This window comes from Rhipicephalus microplus, chromosome 2 (assembly GCF_043290135.1).
Source record: "Rhipicephalus microplus isolate Deutch F79 chromosome 2, USDA_Rmic, whole genome shotgun sequence".
NCBI classification, from domain to species: domain Eukaryota; kingdom Metazoa; phylum Arthropoda; class Arachnida; order Ixodida; family Ixodidae; genus Rhipicephalus; species Rhipicephalus microplus.
The window spans coordinates 46,110,850-46,134,727 of record NC_134701.1 but is presented as its reverse complement, the minus strand read 5'-3'; the positions used below and the strand labels follow the sequence as shown (position 1 = coordinate 46,134,727).

The window sequence follows — 23,878 nt, the reverse complement described above, 5'->3', positions numbered from 1 at the left end:
CGTTCTCACTAACTGCTTCCACTTTCAGAACGCAGACCGTTAGGCAACTGCTGCAGTCAAGAAAAGATTTTTTCTGAATGCATCCTTTTAGCGTTCATCCAAACGCTGTATCGATCGCTACTAGTCCTGAAACTTCTAGGCTCTTGACAATACATCTCGACATAATTTGCCAGAGATGATCAGCACTGACCAACAAGCTGAGGCTATTATCCGTTTCGGCATCGAACTTCTTTTTGTTCAATTTACAAGCTGAGGCTATTTTCTGTTTCGGCATCGAACTTCTTTTTGTTGGGAATGACTTTTCCTTCAAGACGCAGATTCTGATAGAAATTGCTGTCAGCTTTGAGGAAGCAGTGTTCTGACAGATAACTGGGACAACAATTGCACGCACCGTGCTGGTTTCAGAACCTTGTTGGCTACGCAAGGGAATTTCGACCACCTCACGTCTTTCCACAGTACTTAGCGATTAACAGTCAAGCGTATTCAGCGCAATTTGTGTTTCTCCCAGCACCTGTAGGCGTTTTTCTGGCGAGATCTTTCGTGACAAAGGATAGATGGCTCCCTCCACCAAAAGTCGCTCGGACATATCTTCTGCTACCGTTATTGATGACAACTGCGCGAAAAGTTGGTAGATATACTTCGCTGTCATTTGTCGTGCCCCCGCTCAGTGAATCCTTGTCAGACAGCATAACCGATTGTGACGACACCGTTCCTACTGTGCTGTTGGAGGAGCCCACTAAACGAGAAGGTGTCATTTGGTTTGTTGTATGCGGGTCACACATCCTTGATGTGTGTCTTCCGTGGCAAATCCAGCAGGTGAGTTTGACGCAGCACAAACGTGCCTGGTGGCCTCGGGACGCGCATCGATAGGGGCAGTTGTCTCTAGCCAGCATTCCTTTCATAGAATTTATGGTAAGGTTCGCGTCATAAGCACGCGTGTCATGTTTCTTCCACTTGCAGAAAGAACACACACTCAAGCTATGGCCCCTAGAATATTGGGACCATACTCCGGCTGCTCCACGCATTGTGAAGTACGAAATCTGTGCTGATGCTGTCGCCTCTAGTCCTCAATGCACGGTCATCCACCAGTAAGTGATTAAAGGGCTTACAGCGCTCCCGACTTTCTAGCTCTATGCGTGTAGAGGTGAGCAGCTCCTTTAATTCCGCATAAGATTTAGCAGACGTCCAACTGGCTCGAAAACGTTTGCACCAGACCCGTTTTCTCTTAGTGCCTAACTGCGCTTTTCACGTGTATAAGCCTTGCGTCTCTCATAATCATATAGTGGTTTTGGGACGTTAAACCCCACATATCAATCAATCACGTGTATAAGCCGAAATGATTTTGTACCACAGGGCTTTCTTTACACTTTCAAACAGCGTAGCAAAAAAGCTAAGCGTGAAAACGTTTAGCGCAGTTGGACACCAGATATTCAGCTCCACAGCGTCATAAATTCACCTGAAGCCATGGACGTCGCTTCTCGATTTGAAGGGGTCATGACACCCAATTTTCAACCATATCTGTGTTTAATGGGTTGATGTGTGTACTTTAACAAACAAGCTGGTGGAATGTGAGTGAGTTTCGTCGAGCCGTTAGTTTATAATAAAATATTCTTATAAACTAGCGAGCTGCTGGAGAGTCAGGCCACCCAGGCAGCACGCCACCGTTGGACCAATCTTGGACCAACATCGACTAACATCGGCACCGACGTCGGGCCGACGTCGGAAGTGCAACTTCTTCCAATGTCGGGCCAACGTTCAAGCCAATGATGGGCCGACGTTTTGCCGATGTTTTAGCCAGTATGCGACCAACATTGGGCCGACGAAGGTCCATCGTATTGCCGTCGTTTTGCCGACAAAGCTGCCAATATTTGGCCAACATTGGGCCATATTTCAGCCAATCACATGCCATTTTTACGCCGACGTTTGCTGCACGACGAATATTGGCTACGGATGTACGGCCAACATTGGACCAATCCAGGGCCACATTGCAGCCAATCAAATGCCGTTATTACACCGATGTTTCCTGCACGACGAATATTGGCTACTGATTGGCTTGCCATTACGTAACCATTATTAGTAGGTAATTTTTCTTACCGGAAGATGTAAACAATATGCCTCGATGACCCGCTCTTGTAGCTATGCAGCCCTGTATACTTGGGGCAACAGAAAAATGCTGAGAACTGAAAGCAGTTACTCGATCTATTTCATCTTTTATACCTCATTCCCTTTGCTAACACTAGAAGCGTAGTTTATTTTTTTACCAATTTATCTTTTGCAATAGCGAGTGCTTTATTTGGTACTGGTATTTGGTACAGTAGATCGAAAAAAGTCGTTAGGAAGTAAATGTTGAAAGCGTATGTCCCCCACTTGCAATCCCCACATATGCCCCCACATGGTAATCGAGAATATTCATAGTTTAGAGCATTTTTTGTAACTAAAACATGGTGATGGTGCTTCCGAATCAGCATAAGCTAGCCGAACAGTGCACCACCGACAGTCTGCAGACTATTTATTCTTTGTTTTTTTATTTATTTATTTGGTACAACAAAAAATGTATACATTGAAAAATATATATACACAACTAAAAAAGGCCCGCTCTACTGCAGGTCAGGTTGCGTTGGGGGCACAGTGACAGTGGTGCTGTCAAGGCCCTGGCTGCTGTGGCTGGGCAGGAAGCCAGCTGCCGCGAGCAGCCGATAATCTGCACTCAGAGTGGGGATCATCGGGCTGCTCCACAACAGATGCTTCTCTGAAGCGCCACTTCCTGCCCCCACAGCGATCACCAGACCCTGGCAGCCACCTCTTAATAAATTTGAGGGCCTCCGCCTGGTCGCACCCTGCTTTTTGGCAGATGACATCTGCATACAAGAACAGAAATACCATGGTACACATGAAGCACTGCAGTACAGAGAATACACAAGGGTACACACACATTAAACAATGAACAAGTCTAACCTGTCACTAATCTACAGAGCCTCAGATTCACAAAGGCCCTTTTCCCTTTTCTGCCATGAAGGCAGTACAGCACTTGCACGTCATGTGCCAATACAGCCTTCATGGCATTCACACCAATTTCTCGGAGGCCACGTCCCCCAATCAGCAGGAGGTGCTTGCACTGTAAAAAAATGCAAGAAGCATAGATGGGGTGGACGCAACAGCACATCGAAATGTTTTCATGATAAAAATCTGCAAGAAGAGGACACTGAAAACAACAACTTGAATTTTTGGGCATTACAACATTTCATTGTTTTCTTACGCTAACTTCAACTCACTTGACCTAAAATGGTTTCCACATCAGCCCTCTCACACTCAGTGTGAGAACTTTTCAGAGTCCTTCTCTGAATGCAGTTTCGCTGTTATGAAATCAAATACAACACTGTTATAACCCTTAATAAATATTCATTCTAGCTATGAAATAGTATAATTACTTTGTACAGTGCTCAAGTTCCAATACACGTTTCTTCGAGGTTACAATGTCTTTGCCTGAATGTTGACCAGGAGTAGCTTCTATAGGTGAAAAACGATAAAATATGTGGAATTCAAAAAGAAGCTTGGACATGTTTTTAATCAATGCATTGTAAGCAGAGCACAACAAGATAAATGAACATGATCAAGGTGTACTAAGAGGCAACCTTAGAGCGACCAAATCTTGGTCATAGATGAAACTGATAGAAAAATAAAGGTCGCACTAGATGGTCGCACCATTTGCTGTTTATATTTTTCTGTGATGGCCAACAAAGAGGCATGTCGCTATAGAAATCTCATCACAATAAACAAAGGTGCATTTTTCTTCACACTGCGAAATTGGGTGCATGTTAGATTTTTAAAAAAGTAAGAAAACGGCTAACACAAGGCAGGGTGAACTGTAGCTCAAAGTAGAGAGAGCCGCAGCGGACACGAAATAGGGTGATAAATGAACAAAATTACTGAATGTCTGTTTTAAGCAGGCTATTGCTAGTCACTGCCCATCAAACACACGATGCCGCCTACATCGTCTGCTAGCTTAATTCACACACTTAATTCGAATTGACGCTGTGGTCCTATCAAAGCTATACCGCGCTCCGAAAATTCTCTCAGCACCCCGCCCAATCCTGCGGTGGCACTTCAGACACCTCATCGCTGTGCTTGAAGAAGAAAATGAAGAAAAGGAAAGAAAAGACTGCGGTGGAATGTTTGCCAAATGCCAATCTGCGACATTCCTGTGCCCCGCTTCGGCTTTTTCCGTCCCTGCCACGTAGAGACCCTTCTTCTCTTAACACTGCGCATGAAGAGAAAGAGGGGAAAAAAAGCTGTCGCAGAGAGTTGGCTCTCTCATGCCGATCTGCAACGCGCCGGTGTCACGCTTCCCTGTTTTTCGTTCCTGCTATGTAGAGACTCTTCTCCTTTCAACACCACGCATGAAGAGAGAAAAAAAAAAGCTGCCGCGGAGTGTTTCTCTCTCGAATGCCGATCTGCTTTTCTCAAGGTGGAGACGCTCCTCCATTCTCATCATGTGCTGGCCACGCTCCGGCTGCAGCGCAGATGGTAACAGTGGAAACACAGTTGTCTTCGAAGAGTGTCAGCACTGGACATTGCCGCGCGCAACTTCTTTTGCCAGGGGAATACTGAAGCCGAAGTACAAATGCTTTGCAAACTGCACGCAAAACTTGTTGACTCGTTGCAAGGCCGACGTGTACAGACACGTATTGACTACTTTACTTAATGACGGATGTCCTGTAATTTGTGAATAAAACTTCTCCATGCACATGCATCACTGCATGGTGAGCCCTCCGCTCGTTTACCGTATTTACTTTATTCTACCGCGCCCTCGATTGTAATGCGCGCCCGGTTTCCACGACAAAAAAAAAATCACTAAGACATCGGTTGCAACGCGCACCCTTTTTTCTCGTTGGCCCGCTTGATCACACCACTCGCGAAAACGACTCTTTTTGAGAGCATCTTCCATTTAAATATGAAGTACGGGGGAAGCCTATGCCTATCTGACGTGCAACAGAGCATTGCTGTCACTTTAGTTTTACCGTGGCCCGATGTCAGTACACAAACTTGCTTCGCCCCCTTTTCCTAGACGGTTGTGGTGCCAGGCATGTCGAAGTAAAGAGGCGTGTGATCGGCATTCCCGATTTGCCCAAGCAGGTAGCCGTTGTTGTGCCGCAAGTTTAGGAGGAACCTCTGAAGACTCTGAAGCTTTTCTTCGTACTCCTCCGGCAACTTCCGGCATATGCCCGTTCGCCTTCGGAGGGAAAAGCCTTTTCTCTTCATAAAGATCGTTAGCCAGCACCTGCTCGCTTTAAAATGGCTCTGCATTAGCCCTTTTTCTAAGGCTAACTGCATAGCCTGCACTTGGAGCAGTTCTGTCGTCACGGGCCGCTGTGCCGCACACTGCTTAATCACATACTCGCCGAGCAGCTCTTCAATTTGTGGAAACCGACCCTGCTGTGGTCCACTGAAGCCTTTGCGTGAATCTTTGCTGTCGACAATATTCTGCTTTTGTTTCCGCCAGTCCCGCACGCACGTTTCGGGAACTCCGAATGACCGCGATGCGGCCCGATTTCTGTCCGTTCCGGCACACGCGACGACTTTTCTTTTAGAAGCAGCATTGTGGTGCACTCGTCGAGTTTTTGGAGTCGGCCCTACCATGCCGTCGATGCTAATGTACTACAAGATGACGAACTCCTCAGCACACGTATGAAGTGCCGCGCATGGGAAACACATAGGCAAAAATGACCGACGCGCCATGCCGACGCACGTAGGGGGCGGCAATTTTGTAAGTGGCGATGACAATAGAATGACCATATTCATTTTTTTTTCGTACTCGATTCTAACGCACATGCGATTTATGAACTCTCTTAACCGGAAAAAAGGTGCGTGTTAGATTCAAGTAATTACGGTAACTTTCATTCTTTTGAACTTCTTTTAATTTGAACAAATTTTCTGGCCTCTTTGAGTACGAATTATTCATATTCGACTGTAGTACAGTGGCTCATGAGATAACCTGACTAGTTTGTTTCCCGAAACACAGTATCTTAAAGCAGTACTAAATTTCTGCATGTTACATAGGCATATTAAAAATCAAGAAATATACACCAAAGCCACAGCCACAGCTTTACTCTGCACAGCTGCCTCTGCTGCCTCCACTTCTCCAATTGTACCAGCAGGCAGCCGGAGAAGGTCAGAGGGGCCCTGTGCTGGCTGGGCGTGCTGAGGCACGGACAAGAGCCGTGCTTCAGCTGTCGCACCTCTTGCAGAACCTGTCTTTGTTGCTGCCGGATGCCAAGTTGGATCCGCAGGATCCGTAGCAATAGAGCTGAAACATACAAGAGTACATACCATATTTACTCGCACAATTTTCATCCTCACATAATTTGCTCACCAGTATAATTAGCCAGCCTGCTTTACTACAAGAAACTTTTTGCTCGCATAATTTGCCCTCCCCAACCAGCCCGAGCCATCTTGCCTGCACACACACAGACACATTTGACTTCATGATGCTCTGGTCAGGCACATCTCTTGTCGAGCAGGCGAGTGCAGTCTTACACAAAATGAACTGAGTGCAAGGTCCCTTCTTCCATGAACTTTTATGCTTTACCTAGAATATCGAACTTGAAAACTGAAACCTGTTTATGTGTAGTCCGAAATGCCTAAAGCTTTGCCTCTTATCTTCCCACCTCTTCCGCGGCAAGAATGTATTCCCGAGACACAGCACAGATGTTGAACGCGTGCAAGGACCTGTCACATCAACTAGATGAGGCAGGTTTTCGCACTCATTTTTTTTTTCGGTTTCGCCATCTGGCCATTGCGTTTTTACCGTTCCTTGTGATAGGCTACAATAATTATATACGAGGCAGATTGCTGTTATAAAGCTTACCGAAGAAAACTGAAACCGTGCTACCGCTAAGCACATCAGCGTGGAGTTCTTCGACATGCAATATTCAGTATGGGAGCCAGCAGAAGAGTGCGTTGAATAAGACTTAGCATAGAAGCTTGGGTGTGTTGGTTAGATATCGGAGGGAATACAACGCAATAGAAGACTGGGACAAGGAATGGACACACACACACATGAAGGGCGACACACACAGCCCTGTGTTGGCATCGCACTTCCTTGTCTGCATCTTACTTTACGTTGGGTTCCCGACAATTATTGGAGAGTACTTATGTTCTCTGGTATAACCCTGTCGTGGGAACTGGTTTTTGTGAGCACTGTTCGGAAGAACTTCAAGAAAATGGGGGCATTTGAACAGGCTTAGCAAACAAATGACAATCCGCTTTGAGACAGCTGTGACAGCGCCTGCAACATATATTCCCAGTTGAGCTTTTAGGCCAGCGATTCCTACTAGCTTCGCACAAGACCGGATTGACAAAAAAAGTACACATAATACGCGAGTATATACCGCATTTGACTCTGTAGCTTTGATGAACCAGGCAGATACACAAATTTATCCAAAACTCCATTGATTCTGTTGCAAAATTATTCAACAAACAAATTGCGATGTTATCCATGTTACTATACGATTGTGGCACTTTACCATTGCAGCTTTCCAGGAGGCACACATAGTGCAGCGTTAGTTCACCACTCGCAGTTAATTGTATGCAGTAGGTTGCTCACAGCAACTGACTGCATGTAATGGTGAACATCTTGCATGCTTGCACCGCTGTTTCAGCATGCTGGCTGCTTCCCATACGGCTATCAATTGATGTTCACAAAATTGGGAAGATGAAGAAAGACTACACAGTGCCCTCTGGCCACCCAATACTCCAAACCTCTAGCCAACAAACAAACAAAAAAACAGAAGTATGCAAATGAATATTATTCCTAATGCAGCTGGAATGGAGTGTAGTTTTCACCAATTCTGTGTGTTAAGTCAATATGGAGTGAGTTAACTCCATAAAGTAGCTTTTCTCATAACAGTGTTCACTCTATTGTAACACAAGGAGTGACTTCATAGCATCTAGAAGGAAAAATAGAATCTTCAGTATTTGATAGAAATGTGAGGCTCTACCTTAAAACAACAATAATCTGGAAAAAGAACTCATTACATTCGAAAAAAAAAAGGTAGCACAGTTGATCCCCTTTACAAGAGACACTGATGTAACAGACAAACGGGGATAAGAGGCACCAGTGTGCAGGCTGACATTTGGCCCATCATGCATCAGGCACTCCGTAGATGCGCCTGTGCAGCCGGGAGCCCTGCAGTCAAGCATGCTGAGCAAGACTGTTGACCACTGTACAATGACACATTGCCACAAATTTTCAAAACTTCATTTCACAGACTTCTGCAAAAGCTTCTTACACTCTTGCATAATTTTTGCACAAGCTTCTCTCATTCTTGCGTGATTTTCGTCAGAACATATAAGTGTTGGAAGTTGTATGTCCCCAAATACTTGCACAATACAAATAGCATACATTAAAGTCTATCACTTAATACGTGCATAGTGTAACAATGAAAGGAAACTCACGCATGGTTTGCTCCGAGCCTTCCCCCTGCGGTGCCTCCTTGTGCCTTGGAGAGCACTGTACAGCTAGAGCAAAGTAGCATCAATACAGTGTTAATGGCAGGTTAACAAGACAACAAAACTAAACCCCATATTCATAAATGCTCCCCCGACTCGACTTTCACCCTTCACTTGACAGAGTTGAGCACTGTGCCGCTGCTCGTTTGAAAGCGACGCTGTGCTACTCGAGAATCACAGCAGATTATTGCTGACATGCAGCGACTTTCTCTGCTTAGAGACGGCGCTCCCATCAGCCATCTCAACTGAAGGTGAGGCGTTGAGTGGAGGGACGTTCTAGAATACGGGGGTAAGATTGGTTGCAAGAACACTACAATAGACACACTTAATTTTCACTTTCATCTATATTGTACAGCCACACACATTCTGCATCCTTATAATGCAACATATACATACAGGCTTATAAAGTAAACACTGTAGGCTGCTCAAATAACACCTACACAAAAAATTACCCAAACGTGGCCATGCGCAAAGTAGTTTTATTTGAAACTCACAAAACTTTTGCGGTGATGGAGAATAAATAAGACAGGTTACGCTTGGAGGCACATGAGACCTTCGCAGCTTTCATAAAGTACAAAAAACAATATGATGTGTGTGTGTATGTGTATGTATGCATGACGCTTCAGCCTTTACATACGGTTTCTTGAAAGAATTGACTATGAATTTTATGGCACCTGTGTCCTTCAGCGCAATTGAAAGCCTGCTGATCAGTGTGTGTAATTGTGGAATAGTTACATGGAAAATGGCGTTAAACACCTAAAATCAAATTTTTCTAGCTAGGAAATATGCAGCTGTGTATACACAACACATGCTGCAAAGAGTGGGAGATGACTACAACAGTGATTTGAGTGTAAGCGGCAGTATTCCGCATTCATGCACCCCGCCATTTTCAACTGTTGCCCAAAAGCAGCACCACTTCAGCGTGCTACTTTTTTTTTACATCATAAACAGCACGGAATACAGCCAGGATGAAAACAACATATGCAATTAAATTTTGAGCACTATTTATGGTGCGCATGATTGATTGATTGATATGTGGGGTTTAACGTCCCTAAACCACTATATGATTATGAGAGTTTTGTTGAAAAAACAGGTCACTGACCAATGTCAAACAAAACAATGACGTTTCGGGACCCGTACGGGTCCCTTGTTCACAATGGAATGACGGCTGAGCAACAGGTTCTTATGTAACGTTGAGCGCATGACGCAAAGTCCGGGAGTACACGTGGTTTAGTGTGCCAGATGATCTATTGATTGTGTTACTTGTCGTCTGAATGATTAGTGATTCGAGGTTCAGTCTGGTTGTAAAATTCTTCTCCGTGGCTACGATGCGTGCGTTGTCCCAGCTTATCTCGTGGCCCGTCTTCTCGGCATGCTCTGCGAGTGCATTTGTCACTGTGTGGCTCTTGGCGACGTCATTCTTGTGTTGCATAAGACGTTTGCAGTAATTTCCACTCGTGCCAATGTACACCGATTCGCAATCGGCGCATGGTATCTTGTAGACCACACCAGGAAAGTGTTGCCGAGGGAGAGGATCCTTCACATTTAGCAACTCAGCCTTAAGCTTGCTTGCTGGAACATGCGCGATCTGTACACCACGTTTTCTGAATAGACGGGCTAGGGCTTCGCTCATATTTCGAATATAAGGAATCGATGCACGCTTTTTTGTAGACGATGTGTTATGCATAGCCTGACTAGTTGACTGCAGTTTATGCATGACGGATTTAGTTGTTTTCCTAATAAAAATCTTGGGGTATCCATTCTTGATCAGGTCATCTTCAATGGTCCGGAGCTCCTCCTGCAGGCTTTCTTCATCGGAACAAATGCGAATCGCTCGTTGAACTGAAGACCGAATCACTGAGCGTTTGTGGGCTACCGGGTGGACTGACTCGTAGTCGAGGTATCTACCGGAGTGCGTTGGCTTTCGGTACACAGCCAACACAGCCGAAAGCCAACGCACTCCGGTAGATACCTCGACTACGAGTCAGTCCACCCGGTAGCCCACAAACTCTCAGTGATTCGGTCTTTAGTTCAACGAGCGATTCGCATTTGTTCCGATGAAGAAAGCCTGCAGGAGGAGCTCTGGACCATTGAAGATGACCTGATCAAGAATGGATACCCCAAGATTTTTATTAGGAAAACAACTAAATCCGTCATGCATAAACTGCAATCAACTAGTCAGGCCATGCATAACACATCGTCTACAAAAAAGCGTGCATCGATTCCTTATATTCGAAATATAAGCGAAGCCCTAGCCCGTCTATTCAGAAAACGTGGTGTACAGATCACGCATGTTCCAGCAAGCAAGCTTAAGGCTGAGTTGCTAAATGTGAAGGATCCTCTCCCTCGGCAACACTTTCCTGGTGTGGTCTACAAGATACCATGCGCCGATTGCGAATCGGTGTACATTGGCACGAGTGGAAATTACTGCAAACGTCTTATGCAACACAAAAATGACGTCGCCAAGAGCCACACAGTGACAAATGCACTCGCAGAGCATGCCGAGAAGACGGGCCACGAGATAAGCTGGGACAACGCACGCATCGTAGCCACGGAGAAGAATTTTACAACCAGGCTGAACCTCGAATCACTAATCATTCAGACGACAAGTAACACAATCAATAGATCATCTGGCACACTAAACCACGTGTACTCCCGGACTTTGCGTCATGCGCTCAACATTACATAAGAACCTGTTGCTCAGCCGTCATTCCATTGTGAACAAGGGACCCGTACGGGTCCCGAAACGTCATTGTTTTGTTTGACATTGGTCAGTGACCTGTTTTTTCAACAACGCCTTTACCTGACCAGACGGCATTCCGTCGAACTCTCGACTATGATTATGAGAGACGCCGTAGTGGAGAGCTCCGGAAATTTAGACCACCTGGGGTTCTTTAACGTGCACCTAAATCTGAGCACACGGGCCTACAACATTTCCGCCTCCATCGGAAGTGCAGCCGCCGCAGCCGGGATCCGAACCCGCGCCCTGCGGGTCAGCAGCCGAGTACCTTAGCCACTAGACCATCGCGGCGAGGATGGTGCGCATGAAAAAAAAAAGGCCTTTGTACAATGACGAATTCATAATTTGCCTTCACAGACCTTCTGTTAGGCTGCACCACATACAGATTTTTCGTGGCTTTCAAAAGAGATTTGAAAAAAAATAATAACCGTGTTTACTCTCGTCATGAGCGCACTCACTATGTCACCCTCATTTCAATCGCCAAAATTTTGAATTTTTTTTTCTTCCACATATTAAACACACACCCTACGTTCATCCGCTGCAGTCCCACGGGCTCCCCCCCCCCCCTTGCCGCCTTCGCTCGCTGCCACGTGCCATTTTATTTTTGTTTCAATTTGTTCACGGCACGTCCCCTGTCTTTTTTTAATTATCTGTTGTAACATATGTGGCATTATCTTGTTCCCGAGGTGCCACAGGTGCTCTGCTATGTAGATGCACCATTAAACTAGTATTTTTGATCAACTGTGCATTTCTGATGTTTACCTTGCAAGTACGTGAAACTGGCATGCTTCTTAATCTACGATACACATGTGGCTTGTCTCACTTTGAAGGAAAAGTTAGCATACAATGGTGTAAATGCTTAGAATTTGAAATATTGAGGCAGCAGCACACCGGAGATGATCATATGGTAACGAAACGAGTGCTACCTTATTACTGGCAAGTTGTCACTTATATGTACAAATAAATTTTGCGAGCTAAAAAAAGTACAAAAGCACAGCGAGGCTATGATGTGGTTCAACCTGTGGATTCGCTTCATTTATCACGCCATACGATGAAGCTTCCTTTGGTAAAACTGCCCAGATAAGAAAAAAAGTTTGCTGTCCAATACAGCAACTATACAAAGTGTGCACGTGGATCTCGCAGCGCCTTTTCGTCACTTCCGAAATGCGCCACCAACATGCCCGGGCACCAACCGAATCTATCGCCTACAACTGCCATGTTGTCTCCTAGTGCTTGCACCCGTTTAGTTTTGCCTCACGATGCAAGTTTGAAAAATTATGAGCTGCTAGTGAGGCAAGTTGATTTAGAAGTCCACGCAGAGGGAGCAGAGCTTAGGGTGTTTCTTCGCTGAAAGTTATAACCTGAAATTGAGAACGCACATTCCGATTTTCCTAAAAGTACCAGCGTATTTGGCTGGTGCAGATTAACAAAAGCTACTTGAAGAAACTTTGCAATATTTGCATCTTCAGGTGACACTTTATTACGGGTAAGTGCCATAGCCAAGTATTTATCTGCAAACAGATATAGCTTACCAAGATGCTGTACATACCAACTTGTCCGCAGTTAAAATGATGATGGCGAGGAAGGCGGTTAAAATCGTGATGGCGATCGCGGAGATTTGGTATTGCATTGAAACAAACTATAAAGAATGGGAAACAATATTTGTTCACTTTGAAGTATAGCCGATCGGTTCAAGTTGGGCGTCAGGATTTTTTTTAATTAGTCAATTAATTCTATACACGGTCTCTATCATGTTCAGTGACTCCACTGTACATTAGCGTACAACAAAAGCAAAATACAAAGTGAAAAGTGTGTTAAAGCATACGCGAAAAATAAAGTGATGACTGGCATTACCGCGGCACACACCATGCAAAGTCGCTATCTGCCTTGTATAATATTTTCCTCGACTATTTCCACAAATTGCAATCAAAGAGGCTCAAGCTCAACATCAGCATTGTTTAAAACTCTTGGGGGGGGTGGGGGGGGGGTGGCATTGCTACTTTGGTGGCGTAGGCCGTGACAATATATTCATAATATTATATCTCTTGTAAACTTGCCTAGCTCTGCACGACTAATTTTCGATGGGAGCTGCTGCGCTTCGCACATCCACTCTTAAAATTGCGGCTCGAGAGATTTTGAGCTTTCACTTGTTTTTGGGCCAGGCAATTTGTAGTGAAAGCAAGATAATAGGCCCTCATAGGTTGTGGCGGGCAGCCGGTGTACGCCGTGGCTGGTGTATGTGTCGCACATCTTGATTATCTGGTCTTGTATGAAGTGAACGAGCGAGGCCTTCCTAATCCAATGGGCTCGTTAAAGTTAGACAACAAAAAACCACAATGCTTCCACATCGTTCACAGCAACAGATGACGAGCCCCCAACAAACCGCACTGCAGCACGTGAACTGCCGTAGGTACCCAGGGAGTTACCCGGGCATGGCGGGAGAGGGCGACAATGGCAGAAGTGACATCACAAGAACACTATGTATAAAGGGGACATTTAAAGACTTTTTTCCCATTTATAAACTTCGTGCACTGTTCTGTCACAATTTATAGCTCAGAATAGTTGTATCTTGAAAAGGGCACTAAATCATAAGCCCAATGGTTCAAGGATGGGTGCATTTAGGGGGCCCATTCTACGTTTTACTTATGCCCTTCAAGAACTTGCTTACAGGGCCAAAGTCTTGTTTCAGAAAGAACACGCTAGTGCGTGGCCAGCAGTCCGTCAAGCATTAGTGCTGCTGAGATTTGGAAATGCAGCGCATGAGCGTCCTCATCTGCTACTTCTCTGCTGATGCTCTCGGGGCTTACCTGTGAGGCACGGTCCTTCGCACTTTTCATTTTCACACTGTAAATCAACTGATACCAACTCTGCCTTCCATTATTTAATAAACCAATATTTCATGGTCACGAGGACGAGCTTAAAATGTTTGCTACATCAAACCTGAACAGCATTTTGAGTCATCGAAACTTTCTAGTTGCAGCGAGCATTATGCGAAAAATATGATGTGCTTTACGGTGACAACTTGCAAAACACTGCAGCAACGATTAAAATCATGCATTTTTTGTGCTCACGGGAAATCCCTGAAGCAGGAGGCACTGGGCTAGATAAATTGCGCAGCTAAAATACGGATGCGCTTTCCAATGCTGTCATGCGTACAGGCGGAGAAATGGCAGACAAAACTGGGCGCACCCCGATTCTATGCGCATGCGTCCCATTCACAAGTCTCGCTGCCAGTTAGCACCACATGGCTCACTGTCCATGAGCTCGCTTGTTTCCTGTAACAGTGGACCATACGGTACACCTATTTAAAAACGAGGATAGAATGTATATAATGCAGCATCTGATGAAGCCATGACGATGTGTTGCTGATGAAATCTGGAACTCTAGTTAGTACCCTTATTGTTAACCAGCCGACCGACTAGCAAAAAGATTTGCGACTGAAATGATGGCATCTACACCTGCCCTTAAAGGGACACTGAACAAAGTTTTTGCCGCCGAGATTTTCAGCCAGAGCAAAAGATTGGGCCATGAAATTCATAGACAATAATAATTTCAAGCAGAAACTACGAAAACATACTGAATTTAATGAGCCTTTTACAAAATGCCGCGTCTAGCTCTTAGACACGGCGTTTTCTAAAAGGTCGCGACATTTATTTTTCAAGTTTTTTTTTTTTTGTTATTCAAGACAAATCTACGGTGCATGGTTCACAGAAAACAAAATTGCCTCGGTAAGATTTCTTTGCGAGCAGCTTACCAATTTTAAGGCAGGAGCGTTGATTCGTGAACTGAAGCATGCGAGTGATCGATCTTGCCTGCTATTGGCTAGGCGACAATGGCTTTACCTTATGTCCTGGTGTAGCTAATTCACGCAAATGGAGCAGAAAATGTGCATTATCATTTATTTCACCTAAATATCACACGTATGTGACTTATTGTCGGTGACAGGTGATCAGGATGAAGTCGACAAGTTGCAAATCTGAACAAGAATTCACTCGAATGAAAAACCAACCTATACTCACGTGCACGGTGAAGTCGAACACGTCGTCCGTCAATGTTGTCGCTGATGCCCGAAGGAAAAGAGAAGAGGACAAGCGACGGGGTCGTCTCTTTCTATAAAGTCGGCGGAACTGCCAGAACGGCCAACACAAAAGACATCGGGTTGACATTCCTCCATCTGGGCATCAGTCGCTCCACCCGGGCATGCAGCTGCTACTGGTTCTACTACTATCCTCTTCCCCGTGCCTCTTCCCGACATTGCAGTGTTGCTGCCATACTCGCGAACCTTTTTAAATTAAAGCACGCAATCATGTATTATCGTGCGCCATACTAAACTTAAAAACAGTGCGCCGGTACATGAGATCACGAAGCGCGGTCCACGCCATCACAAGAGCAATTAGAGAAATGAAACAAAGAAAACAAAATTGTATAAAATATTTTGTCTCAATACGACCCGCAATCCAGTTTCCTGCAGCGGCTTTTGGCTCTGTATGAACGGCCAAGCCAGTGCCAAGCCAAGCTTGCGTCCCTGATCAGCTGTTTGTTTCCATCGAGAATTCAACAGTGAACTGGCAATTTGTTTAGATGATATTGCTAAAGGGCTTGAAATTGAATATTTCTCTACGTACTACTGCTGTACTTTTCCTCTCTGTTTCCTGATCACAGTGATGAGATTGAGGAGGTTACAATTTAGAAAACAGCAAGTGCAGCTCAAGCATTGCTAGTATCGCTGTTTCGGTAATAAAATGTTACAAAGATTTTGCCCCGCGACCTGCTTGCCGTGTTCGAGCACCCAGTAGAAATTTACGGTGCCGCGTTTGAGAGAGTTGAATAAAATTGCAATATTACGAAAGAAAGGCTCTGAAGCAACATCGCATTTTATCAGGCCTACACCTCCCACACCTAGACGAGTAAAACTCGTCGATATTATCTTGCAAAGCTGTGTATAACATTTAAAACACATTCTTTAGCCCACGATGAATTGTTCTCTCGTGTGGCTTCTCCATTTGGTACTGTCATGTTACCTTACAAAGGCAACTTTCCATATTTAGTCTGTTTAGATGTTGCAAAAGCTTGACACGTGGTGTGTATGCCATACTGATAATTCTCCTAGTAACCTGGGTCCGCCTCTTTAAACAGCGTCGCATTTTATTGTTCGCAATTGTGTTTATTTTATACTGTAAGCGAGCTGTGTGATTTCATCAATATTCACGAGTGTTCACTGACTATACAAACACGCGCGTCTTATTTGGTGCGGTGCACGTTTGTATGTAGCAAAAAATGTCATTTCGTCAGCGTGTGTCTGCATACACTTGCATGCCCTGCAGTACGTGTACATAATTAATGCAGTAAGGACTGCAATGCATAGCCTTGCATGGGACATATATTCCATGCACCCTCAGAGAAATGGTGTTTGTTATGAGCCTACTGTTTATCATTACATTTTTTTTTCGTTAAAGTTTCATCTCCATATAAAGCAGCTGTATCCAGGCACGGGCTTCAGCAGCTTCCTCGTTGTTCCATTTTAAATAAAAACACCAAGCCTACCCGAATCAATGATCTGTTTGCTATCATTACTGTTATGTGTTCTACGATGTACACAAGGACAGTAGTATACAAAAAATAGGGAGGGAATTGAATGCCCTGCCTGCATGGCTGAGCCGTTTCACAAGATCAGGCGCTGCGCTGTGAAGCTTCCTACCGGCCTGCAGAAATTCAAGGGAGCGTACAATAGCGTGGTTCAAGAGGACTTGTGGGGAATACTAGACACACTGGGTGTAAAAGATGGAGTCACTAATCGTTTAAAGGAAATCTATAAAACTAACAAGGTAGTTAAAAAGTGGGAAAACAGGTATCCAAGCCCACAGTGGTGAAACGTGGACTTAGGCAGGCGTGCCCACTGTCACCGTTCTTATTCATGATGTACCTACAAGGATTAGAGGCCAAGTTAGAGGCAAGGGGACTTGGCTTCAACCTCTCTTTAGTCAAACAAGGAAAACTCATTGATCAGGCACTACCAGCATTAATCTACGCAGATGATATAGTGCTAATGGCTGACAACAAGGAAGATTTGCAGAGGTTGATGGACATCTGCGGTAATGAGGGAGATAGGTTAGATTTTAGATTCAGTTAGGAAAAATCGGCAGTCATGATTTTCAATAATAACAAAGGTAGTGAGCTTAGAAAGCAGGAAGTCACGCTAGAGATAACAGATAAATACAAATATCTGGGCATATGGATAAGCGATGGGACCGAGTACCTAAGGGAACACGAAATATACGTGACGTCTAAAGGTAACAGGAATGCAGCAGTGATGAAAAATAGGGCACTGTGGAATTACAATAGGTATGATGTTGTGAGAGGAATATGGAAAGGGGTCATGGTTCCTGGGCTGACGCGGTTTTGTGCATGAGATCAGAGGTTCGAGCAAGATTAGAAATTAAGCAACGTAGAATAGGTAAGGCTCGCGGGAATACACCAAATCAAGAAGTACAAGGTGATATGGGTTGGACATCATTTGAGAGCAGGGAAGCTAGCAGCAAGATAAAAGTTCAGAAGCGATTGAGAGAAATGGGGGAGGAGCGATGCGCTAGGAAGGTTTTCAGCTACTTGTACATGAAAAATTTCGATACAAAATGGAGGAAGCGAAGCAGGAAATTGATTGGTAAATACTTAGAAAACAGCAGGTGGCCAAACCAAAAAGAACTATCAGTTAAGAAGAAAGTGAAGGAAACAGGGCCTGACATGTGGAGAATTGGCATGATTAAGAACTCCGCACTAGAGATCTATCGAACTTTTAAGCAGGAAATTGCCAAGAAAAGGATCTATGATAATACTCGGGGTAGTTCTTTACTGTTTGAGGCCAGGACGGGAGTATTGCGAACCAAGACATATCGGGCCAAATATGAAGAGGTAGACACAATATGCAGTGCGTGCGAAGAAAAAGAAAAAACTGCCGAACACTTGACAATGCTCTGTAAAGGGCTTCACCTTATAGTTCAAGATGATGGCGCAGAGTTTTTCAAAGCACTGGTGTTTAGGGACAGGGAGGGCAAAATAGACTTTAAGCGGGTAGACTTAACTAGAAGGAGGTTATCTGATTGGTGGCTAAAGTCAAGGCACGATTGAAAATTAAACCCTTCACTTCAAAGTACCTGTCCAACTTTACTATTTAAAGGGGAAAAAAAATCTAGTGGTTAGTTCACTAAGCATTACGGCTAGGTGACGTTAGCCGCCGCCCGATCTAAAGGGTACGGCCACATCCATCCATCTATCCAGCCAAGAATATGCTCTCTGGCTTGTTGCTCCAGGCCTAGTCAGGTAGATTTTCTGGCCTCACCGTTGAATTGTTTGCTCGGGTTCTAGCTTGCAAACATTGCGGTTTTAGGCTTCGTATCATCTTGTTCCGTCATCATGTCCTCCAAGTGGAGGACATGTCGCAGTGTGAGGAGGAAGTACGACAAGGCGCTGATAGAATGAGCTATCAGTCTTACCAGGCAGGCGGTTGAGAGCGCACCGAGGCAGCTGACGCACACCAGCACTATTCGCTTCCTGTATAGGTAATACAGGTTAGGGAATTATAGAAACACAGAGCAGAAATCAACTCTTGTGCCTCTCTCATGCACTCACAAGGCGGAACCTGCTTCGAGCACTGAGGACCGAGCTAAGCAACATCATGCGTGACGATAAATCATGGTCTCCTATTGCAATAATGATTAAGGCACGCATGCAACTTAAACCATTGTCACGCAAGATGAATTCACAACACCATCGAAGTGAACCCAAGGCACGTGTTGATTATTATGTACGGTACAAGTGCTGAATTCATGCAGACGTTTAGTTGGCGCTGCAGTAGGCCTAGTTGAAGGAATGGCCACAGCTACTGCTGTGATGGAGAACGGGCTCATTAACATCTTCATGTAGATTAAAACGGCTTACCCCGAAATGGCTGGGAGTGTCACGCTATCCCTAGCAGTGGCACATGCAGTTGCATATTTAACGATTACAGAAATGGCGTACCAATTTCCAAAGCACCTATCAATACTTCCGTCAAGGCGTAGCACCAAACACTTTATCGCACATTTCGGAAAACATTCCTTTTTCTCCCAATCTGGTGGCTAGGCATGACTACGCCCAAGAATAAGCATGTTATTATGTATGTCGGAGGCATTTTCATCTGATCCCTGAAAAATTATTTCCCTAAACCCATGGAAAAAAAAGAAAATGGAATTTGCACCTGTCATCACATTGCACCCCATCACAGGAATGGGATCAGATTGGCCTGGCGCTCAATACTCCCTTTCGCTTAATCAGAGCTCGGTCTGGCACCAGCTCCAGACAAAACCATTTATAATCTCCTGTCTGGCACATCTGTTTTACTCTGCTCTTTCTCAACCAGAGTGCAGCATGTACCTGTGGTTCACCCCTGGTGGATCTTTTTCACTGTTTGTGAATTGCACACAAAGCCCTTACTGGTAGATCCTATTCCCAATTCTTCACTATTCTCACGGGAGGCCACTCTTTGGGCAGCTTACATCACGACATGTGCGTGTCATGATGTCAGTGCCGTCTTTTTCAGAGTCGGCGCCGTCTTTTCTTTCTCTTTTGCTCCTTCCCTGTCCTGTGTTTCTGGTGTTGTGCTGCAAACAAGTGAAGATATTAAAGAACACCAGATGTTCAAAGTTTGCTTCTCATTAATATATCGTGGTTTTGGGAATTAAAACCCCAGATATATTGAAAGAAGATGCATGAAAAGGGAAGGATGACATTGGAAACTGGCAAAAAAGGGTTGACAGACTTCTTAAGCTATGCTGCCATTGAGATTTTCAGCTGTTCACGCAATTCTCACACGTGGCTTTGATGCAGCTATGCACATATCACACAAGCATGCTGACTGTACAGTTAGTGTAACTGCAACCTTCATGTACCCAGCCTTCATGTACCCTCTATGACATTTCAGAACAACTGAGTCAGTGTTAGCATCAAGTTATGTTCTTCATGCTGTGTGATGAGTTACCATTTCTACAAAATGAAGTCCTGTCTACCTGGAACAAGCTGCAAGATATATAGCTAAACGGCCCTTTTCAGGGCCAGTCAATCTCTGTCCGGCTTGGATGCACCAACTTATTCCCTTTATCATCAACCCTCAATAAAACTAGCAAATGTTTGTACATGTGCAAGCAGTGTCATTCAATATCTTAGGAAATGCTTGTGAAGCAATTTCAAGGAGAATCGTTTTTATGATCTCATAGTGAGGCATTAGGAACACCTTAGTCACACCAAATGCCATTATTCAATGAGAGGAACAAGAGAAATATTTCACTGGGAACTATGAAGTAAACAAAAAAACAAATGTTTTCAGATACTGCGAGATCATTTCATAAAAAAGCTCAGAAGTTGCAATGTGTGGCCACATTTAATCTGTGCAAGCATCGTGTGGTTACAAAATTCTGTACCAAACATAGGTTCAGCTTTCTGGAATAGACCGCGCTGCACAAGCTAGCTCAGTGCATGCACTTCTGTACCCTGCCAGAGAATATTTTTACCACCAGTATATATGTTGTAACGTGAAGTGAAATGGTGATTGCATACTAGGGCGCGTCCTGCAGGACCCCAATAAAGTTGTTTCACTTGATCGGTTGGTGTGCTGTAAGCAGAACATTTCCAAGAAAAATCGTATAGTTTGGAGGAGGACTTAAGCAAGGAAAGGTGTAGATAAAACACTGGATTCACTGGCATTATCCTCACCAAGTATAACATTGTTTTTCTGGTGGAGCTTTGTGTCTGAACAGCGAGCAGGATAAGCTGGTAAAAACATGCAAAATGGGAAGTCTAGCACAGCAATCTGTGCAGTACTGCTCATTTCATGGAGCATTAATTTCACAGGCTTTGCTCATTGTTAGCGTTAAGCCTATATTATGTCCACTGCAGGGTGGAAGCCCAATCAATGTTCCCTGTCCTGTATGAGCCAATCTCATATTATGGCTGATAATTTCTCGATCTCATTGGAACTAATCGCCTGCCACCCTCTGCTACATTTCATGTGTCCTAATATAAATTAATTGACATTACTGACCTGTCATCCATCTTTTTTTCTCATTCCCAACTAATGCATTCATTTTTCATAAACTCTGCTTTCTTCCCATGTCTTAATATTATGCTAGCCTTTTTTCATTTTTCTGAAACATTATCTTTGCTCAGAAGCTAGAAGTTATCAGAAAGAACATAACGACATTCTACCTCCTGAGCATATGGCATCATCAATACAAAAATGTAATAAAAGTGAGAAAACATCCTATCTATATAAGAGGCCCTAAAATACTGCAGGAGGCAACAAATAAACTGGTATTTGTATAAAGGCAGTGACAAAAACTTTGACTACTGTCACTTATTCTGATTCTTGGGACATCTTTTTTAGTACATCATAACACATGATTACACATTTACAGAATTTACACAGACGAATTGCCACCACGTGCATTGAGGCCACCCTTTAGAAGTCATGTGAGCACAAGGATGAGGTAAGCCTTAAAAACCAGATTAAAAGACTAAAGGATGCTGGATATCCCAACAGCACCATAACACCCGTGTGCTAAACCCTCCTGCCGAAAGTCAAGTTAAACAAAACAGGACCAAAATAAAAACAGAATGACCAAAGATCTTTGCATGCTATACCGTACGTACATAAGGTGTTTCACAATATAAGGAAAATAGCGAGCCGATATGATTTTATCTTGTTATTTGCCATCCCTTGCAAGTTTTCAAAAGTGTGTGTACTAAAAAGCAACAGGAATAGCCATTATTTCACCATTCGTCACGAGAATAGGTATACTGAATGCCAATATAATGTTGTGTATGAGATACTATTGACACGTGGAAACGTAAACGTAAGACAAACTGGGCAATGCCCCAATGTTTGAGCAAGACAGCATGCTTAAAATGTTAAGAATGGCTATGGTAGTCGCATGGCCATACACTGTAAAGAATGTAAGTGCAGTTCTATGTTTCATAAAACACTGTTTTTGAAAAAAGCAAGAACAAGAAATGAAAGAGAGACTGTGAAAGCATTTTCTTGTCAGGAAGGCCATGGATCAGTGCATCAGTATACCTTCACTCAATTATTCGGAGAGAGAGTATTCTTTTCTCAGTTAAGATTATATTATCATGGTCTCACATGTGTCGTTGTGCATGAGCACTGTTCTTGTACTCTGTAAAAAAGTGGGCGTAGTACCTTCAATAAAATTTAGTTGGCAGTCAGCGCTCTTTCCTGTCCTTTTTGTCTCTTCCAGAACTTCTCTCACTGTTACTAGAACACAACCACGATGAACCAACTTGCCCAGATTAAGCTATTGTTGACGAAAAGTCAGAGCATGAAAATACTTCAGGGGCTCAGAACCTCCTCACTACCCGTCTAGTTACGGCCCTGGTCTATGTGTTTCGAGAGTGAAGCACTAGTGGAGCTATCTAACTACCTAACGGTGAGGAGGGTTTGTGTATACTCGAGCTTGTTTCATGACATGGTGAGAGGTGGCAGGTTGTTGAAATAATATGCTGTGTGGGAGGTCAAGATTTTGATTGAGAACGCTGAGTATGAGCCAGTGACATTAGGCGTTCAAGACTTTTTGCGATATTCACTCCAGCATAGAATCTTGGTTGGTGGTTGACGTGTGCATTTGATCACATTGTTTCCATCATAATTTTTTTGCCACTTGGCGTCGACGCTCTTGAGTTGTACCAAAGTAATTAAGCATTTAGGTACAAGTATCTTCTGTCAGTGTTTCAATGAAGAGCTGAATATGAGTAATAGCTTCCATCGATACTTCTGGCATTGGTGTATGCACATTTCTTTTGAAGTTCTCTTGTAAAAAAGGCATTAAAGGTACGTTTTTCTGACTTTTTAGTGTTGGCCAGAACTGCTGGTGTGTCCGAACGGCTCTTCGATTGGTTGTGGTGTTGTCTTGTTCAGGGCCACAGAGCTTTCAGTCTTTTTTTATATTTGCCTTCACAGGAATGCTCTTTGCATGCTTCTTCAGTACTTTGTACTATTCCTAAAGCATTGACTTCCAGATTTTGATTGTGGTGCTTTAATCTAGTGTTCAACTTCACGCTACCTTCATTTGCAGGCAAAGCAAGAACTCAGGAGTATGGTAACTTTTGCTATGGGTTTTCCCTTCTTCAGTCTACTGTATTTTTGCCTGTGTTGTCTAAGCGCTGACAGCCTCGTGCGACAGCTTTTTTTTTTTGTGCACTTATTGTGTGCCAATGACTTATTTGCCTCCTCAGCTAAAGACTTTTTGTATTATAAGAGAAAGCTCTGTCTGTCTTGCTTTTGTCATTTGCTGGTGGTGTATCTTCAGTATCTTTTCTCAGTGTACACTATACTTGAATGGAAGAGCAGCATGACTACCTTCAGCTGTTAGCAGGCTTTTAGCTGCTGTGATACTGATTGATGCTCCTTTCTCGGGCGTTCTATTTTGGATGGTTGGCATGTCATTGCTTCTTTTAAACTTTAAAACTGCAGGTTCACCTTTTTCTGGTTACACCTGGTATATTTTTCCAGTGGTTATATATATATATATATATATATATATATATATATATATATATATATATATTGCTAACTTGAGAAACAAG

The 23,878-nt window shown here is 43.9% G+C and overlaps 2 protein-coding genes across 5 annotated transcripts in view; one reads left to right on the top strand and one right to left on the bottom strand.

Moving 5' to 3' along the window:
* The first annotated feature begins 933 nt into the window (after window positions 1–933).
* The window catches only part of LOC142796229 (uncharacterized), a 54,766-nt gene continuing 31,821 nt past the window's right edge, over window positions 934–23,878 (top strand). The window contains exon 1 of the mRNA XM_075886425.1: window positions 934–1,088. The gene's annotated coding sequence lies outside the window, so the exon portion shown is untranslated. The remainder of the gene's footprint in view (window positions 1,089–23,878) is intronic.
* Window positions 1,911–23,846, bottom strand: LOC142796230 (uncharacterized). Of its 4 annotated transcripts, XR_012893638.1 has the most exons (4): window positions 15,268–23,844; window positions 8,455–8,517; window positions 2,956–6,304; window positions 1,911–2,858 (listed from the first exon to the last, which is right to left on the bottom strand). XR_012893638.1 is itself a non-coding variant. In XM_075886427.1 (3 exons), exons 1-3 carry the CDS (start codon window positions 15,412–15,414, stop codon window positions 6,063–6,065), a joined length of 444 nt encoding a protein of 147 aa, XP_075742542.1. In that variant the 5' UTR covers window positions 15,415–23,846; the 3' UTR covers window positions 1,911–6,062. The 4 variants fall into 4 exon arrangements, 3 of the variants coding, with proteins under 3 accessions (XP_075742542.1, XP_075742541.1, XP_075742543.1); XM_075886427.1 differs by having other exon boundaries at window positions 1,911–6,304; window positions 8,455–8,509; window positions 15,268–23,846; XM_075886426.1 differs by having other exon boundaries at window positions 1,911–6,304; window positions 15,258–23,838.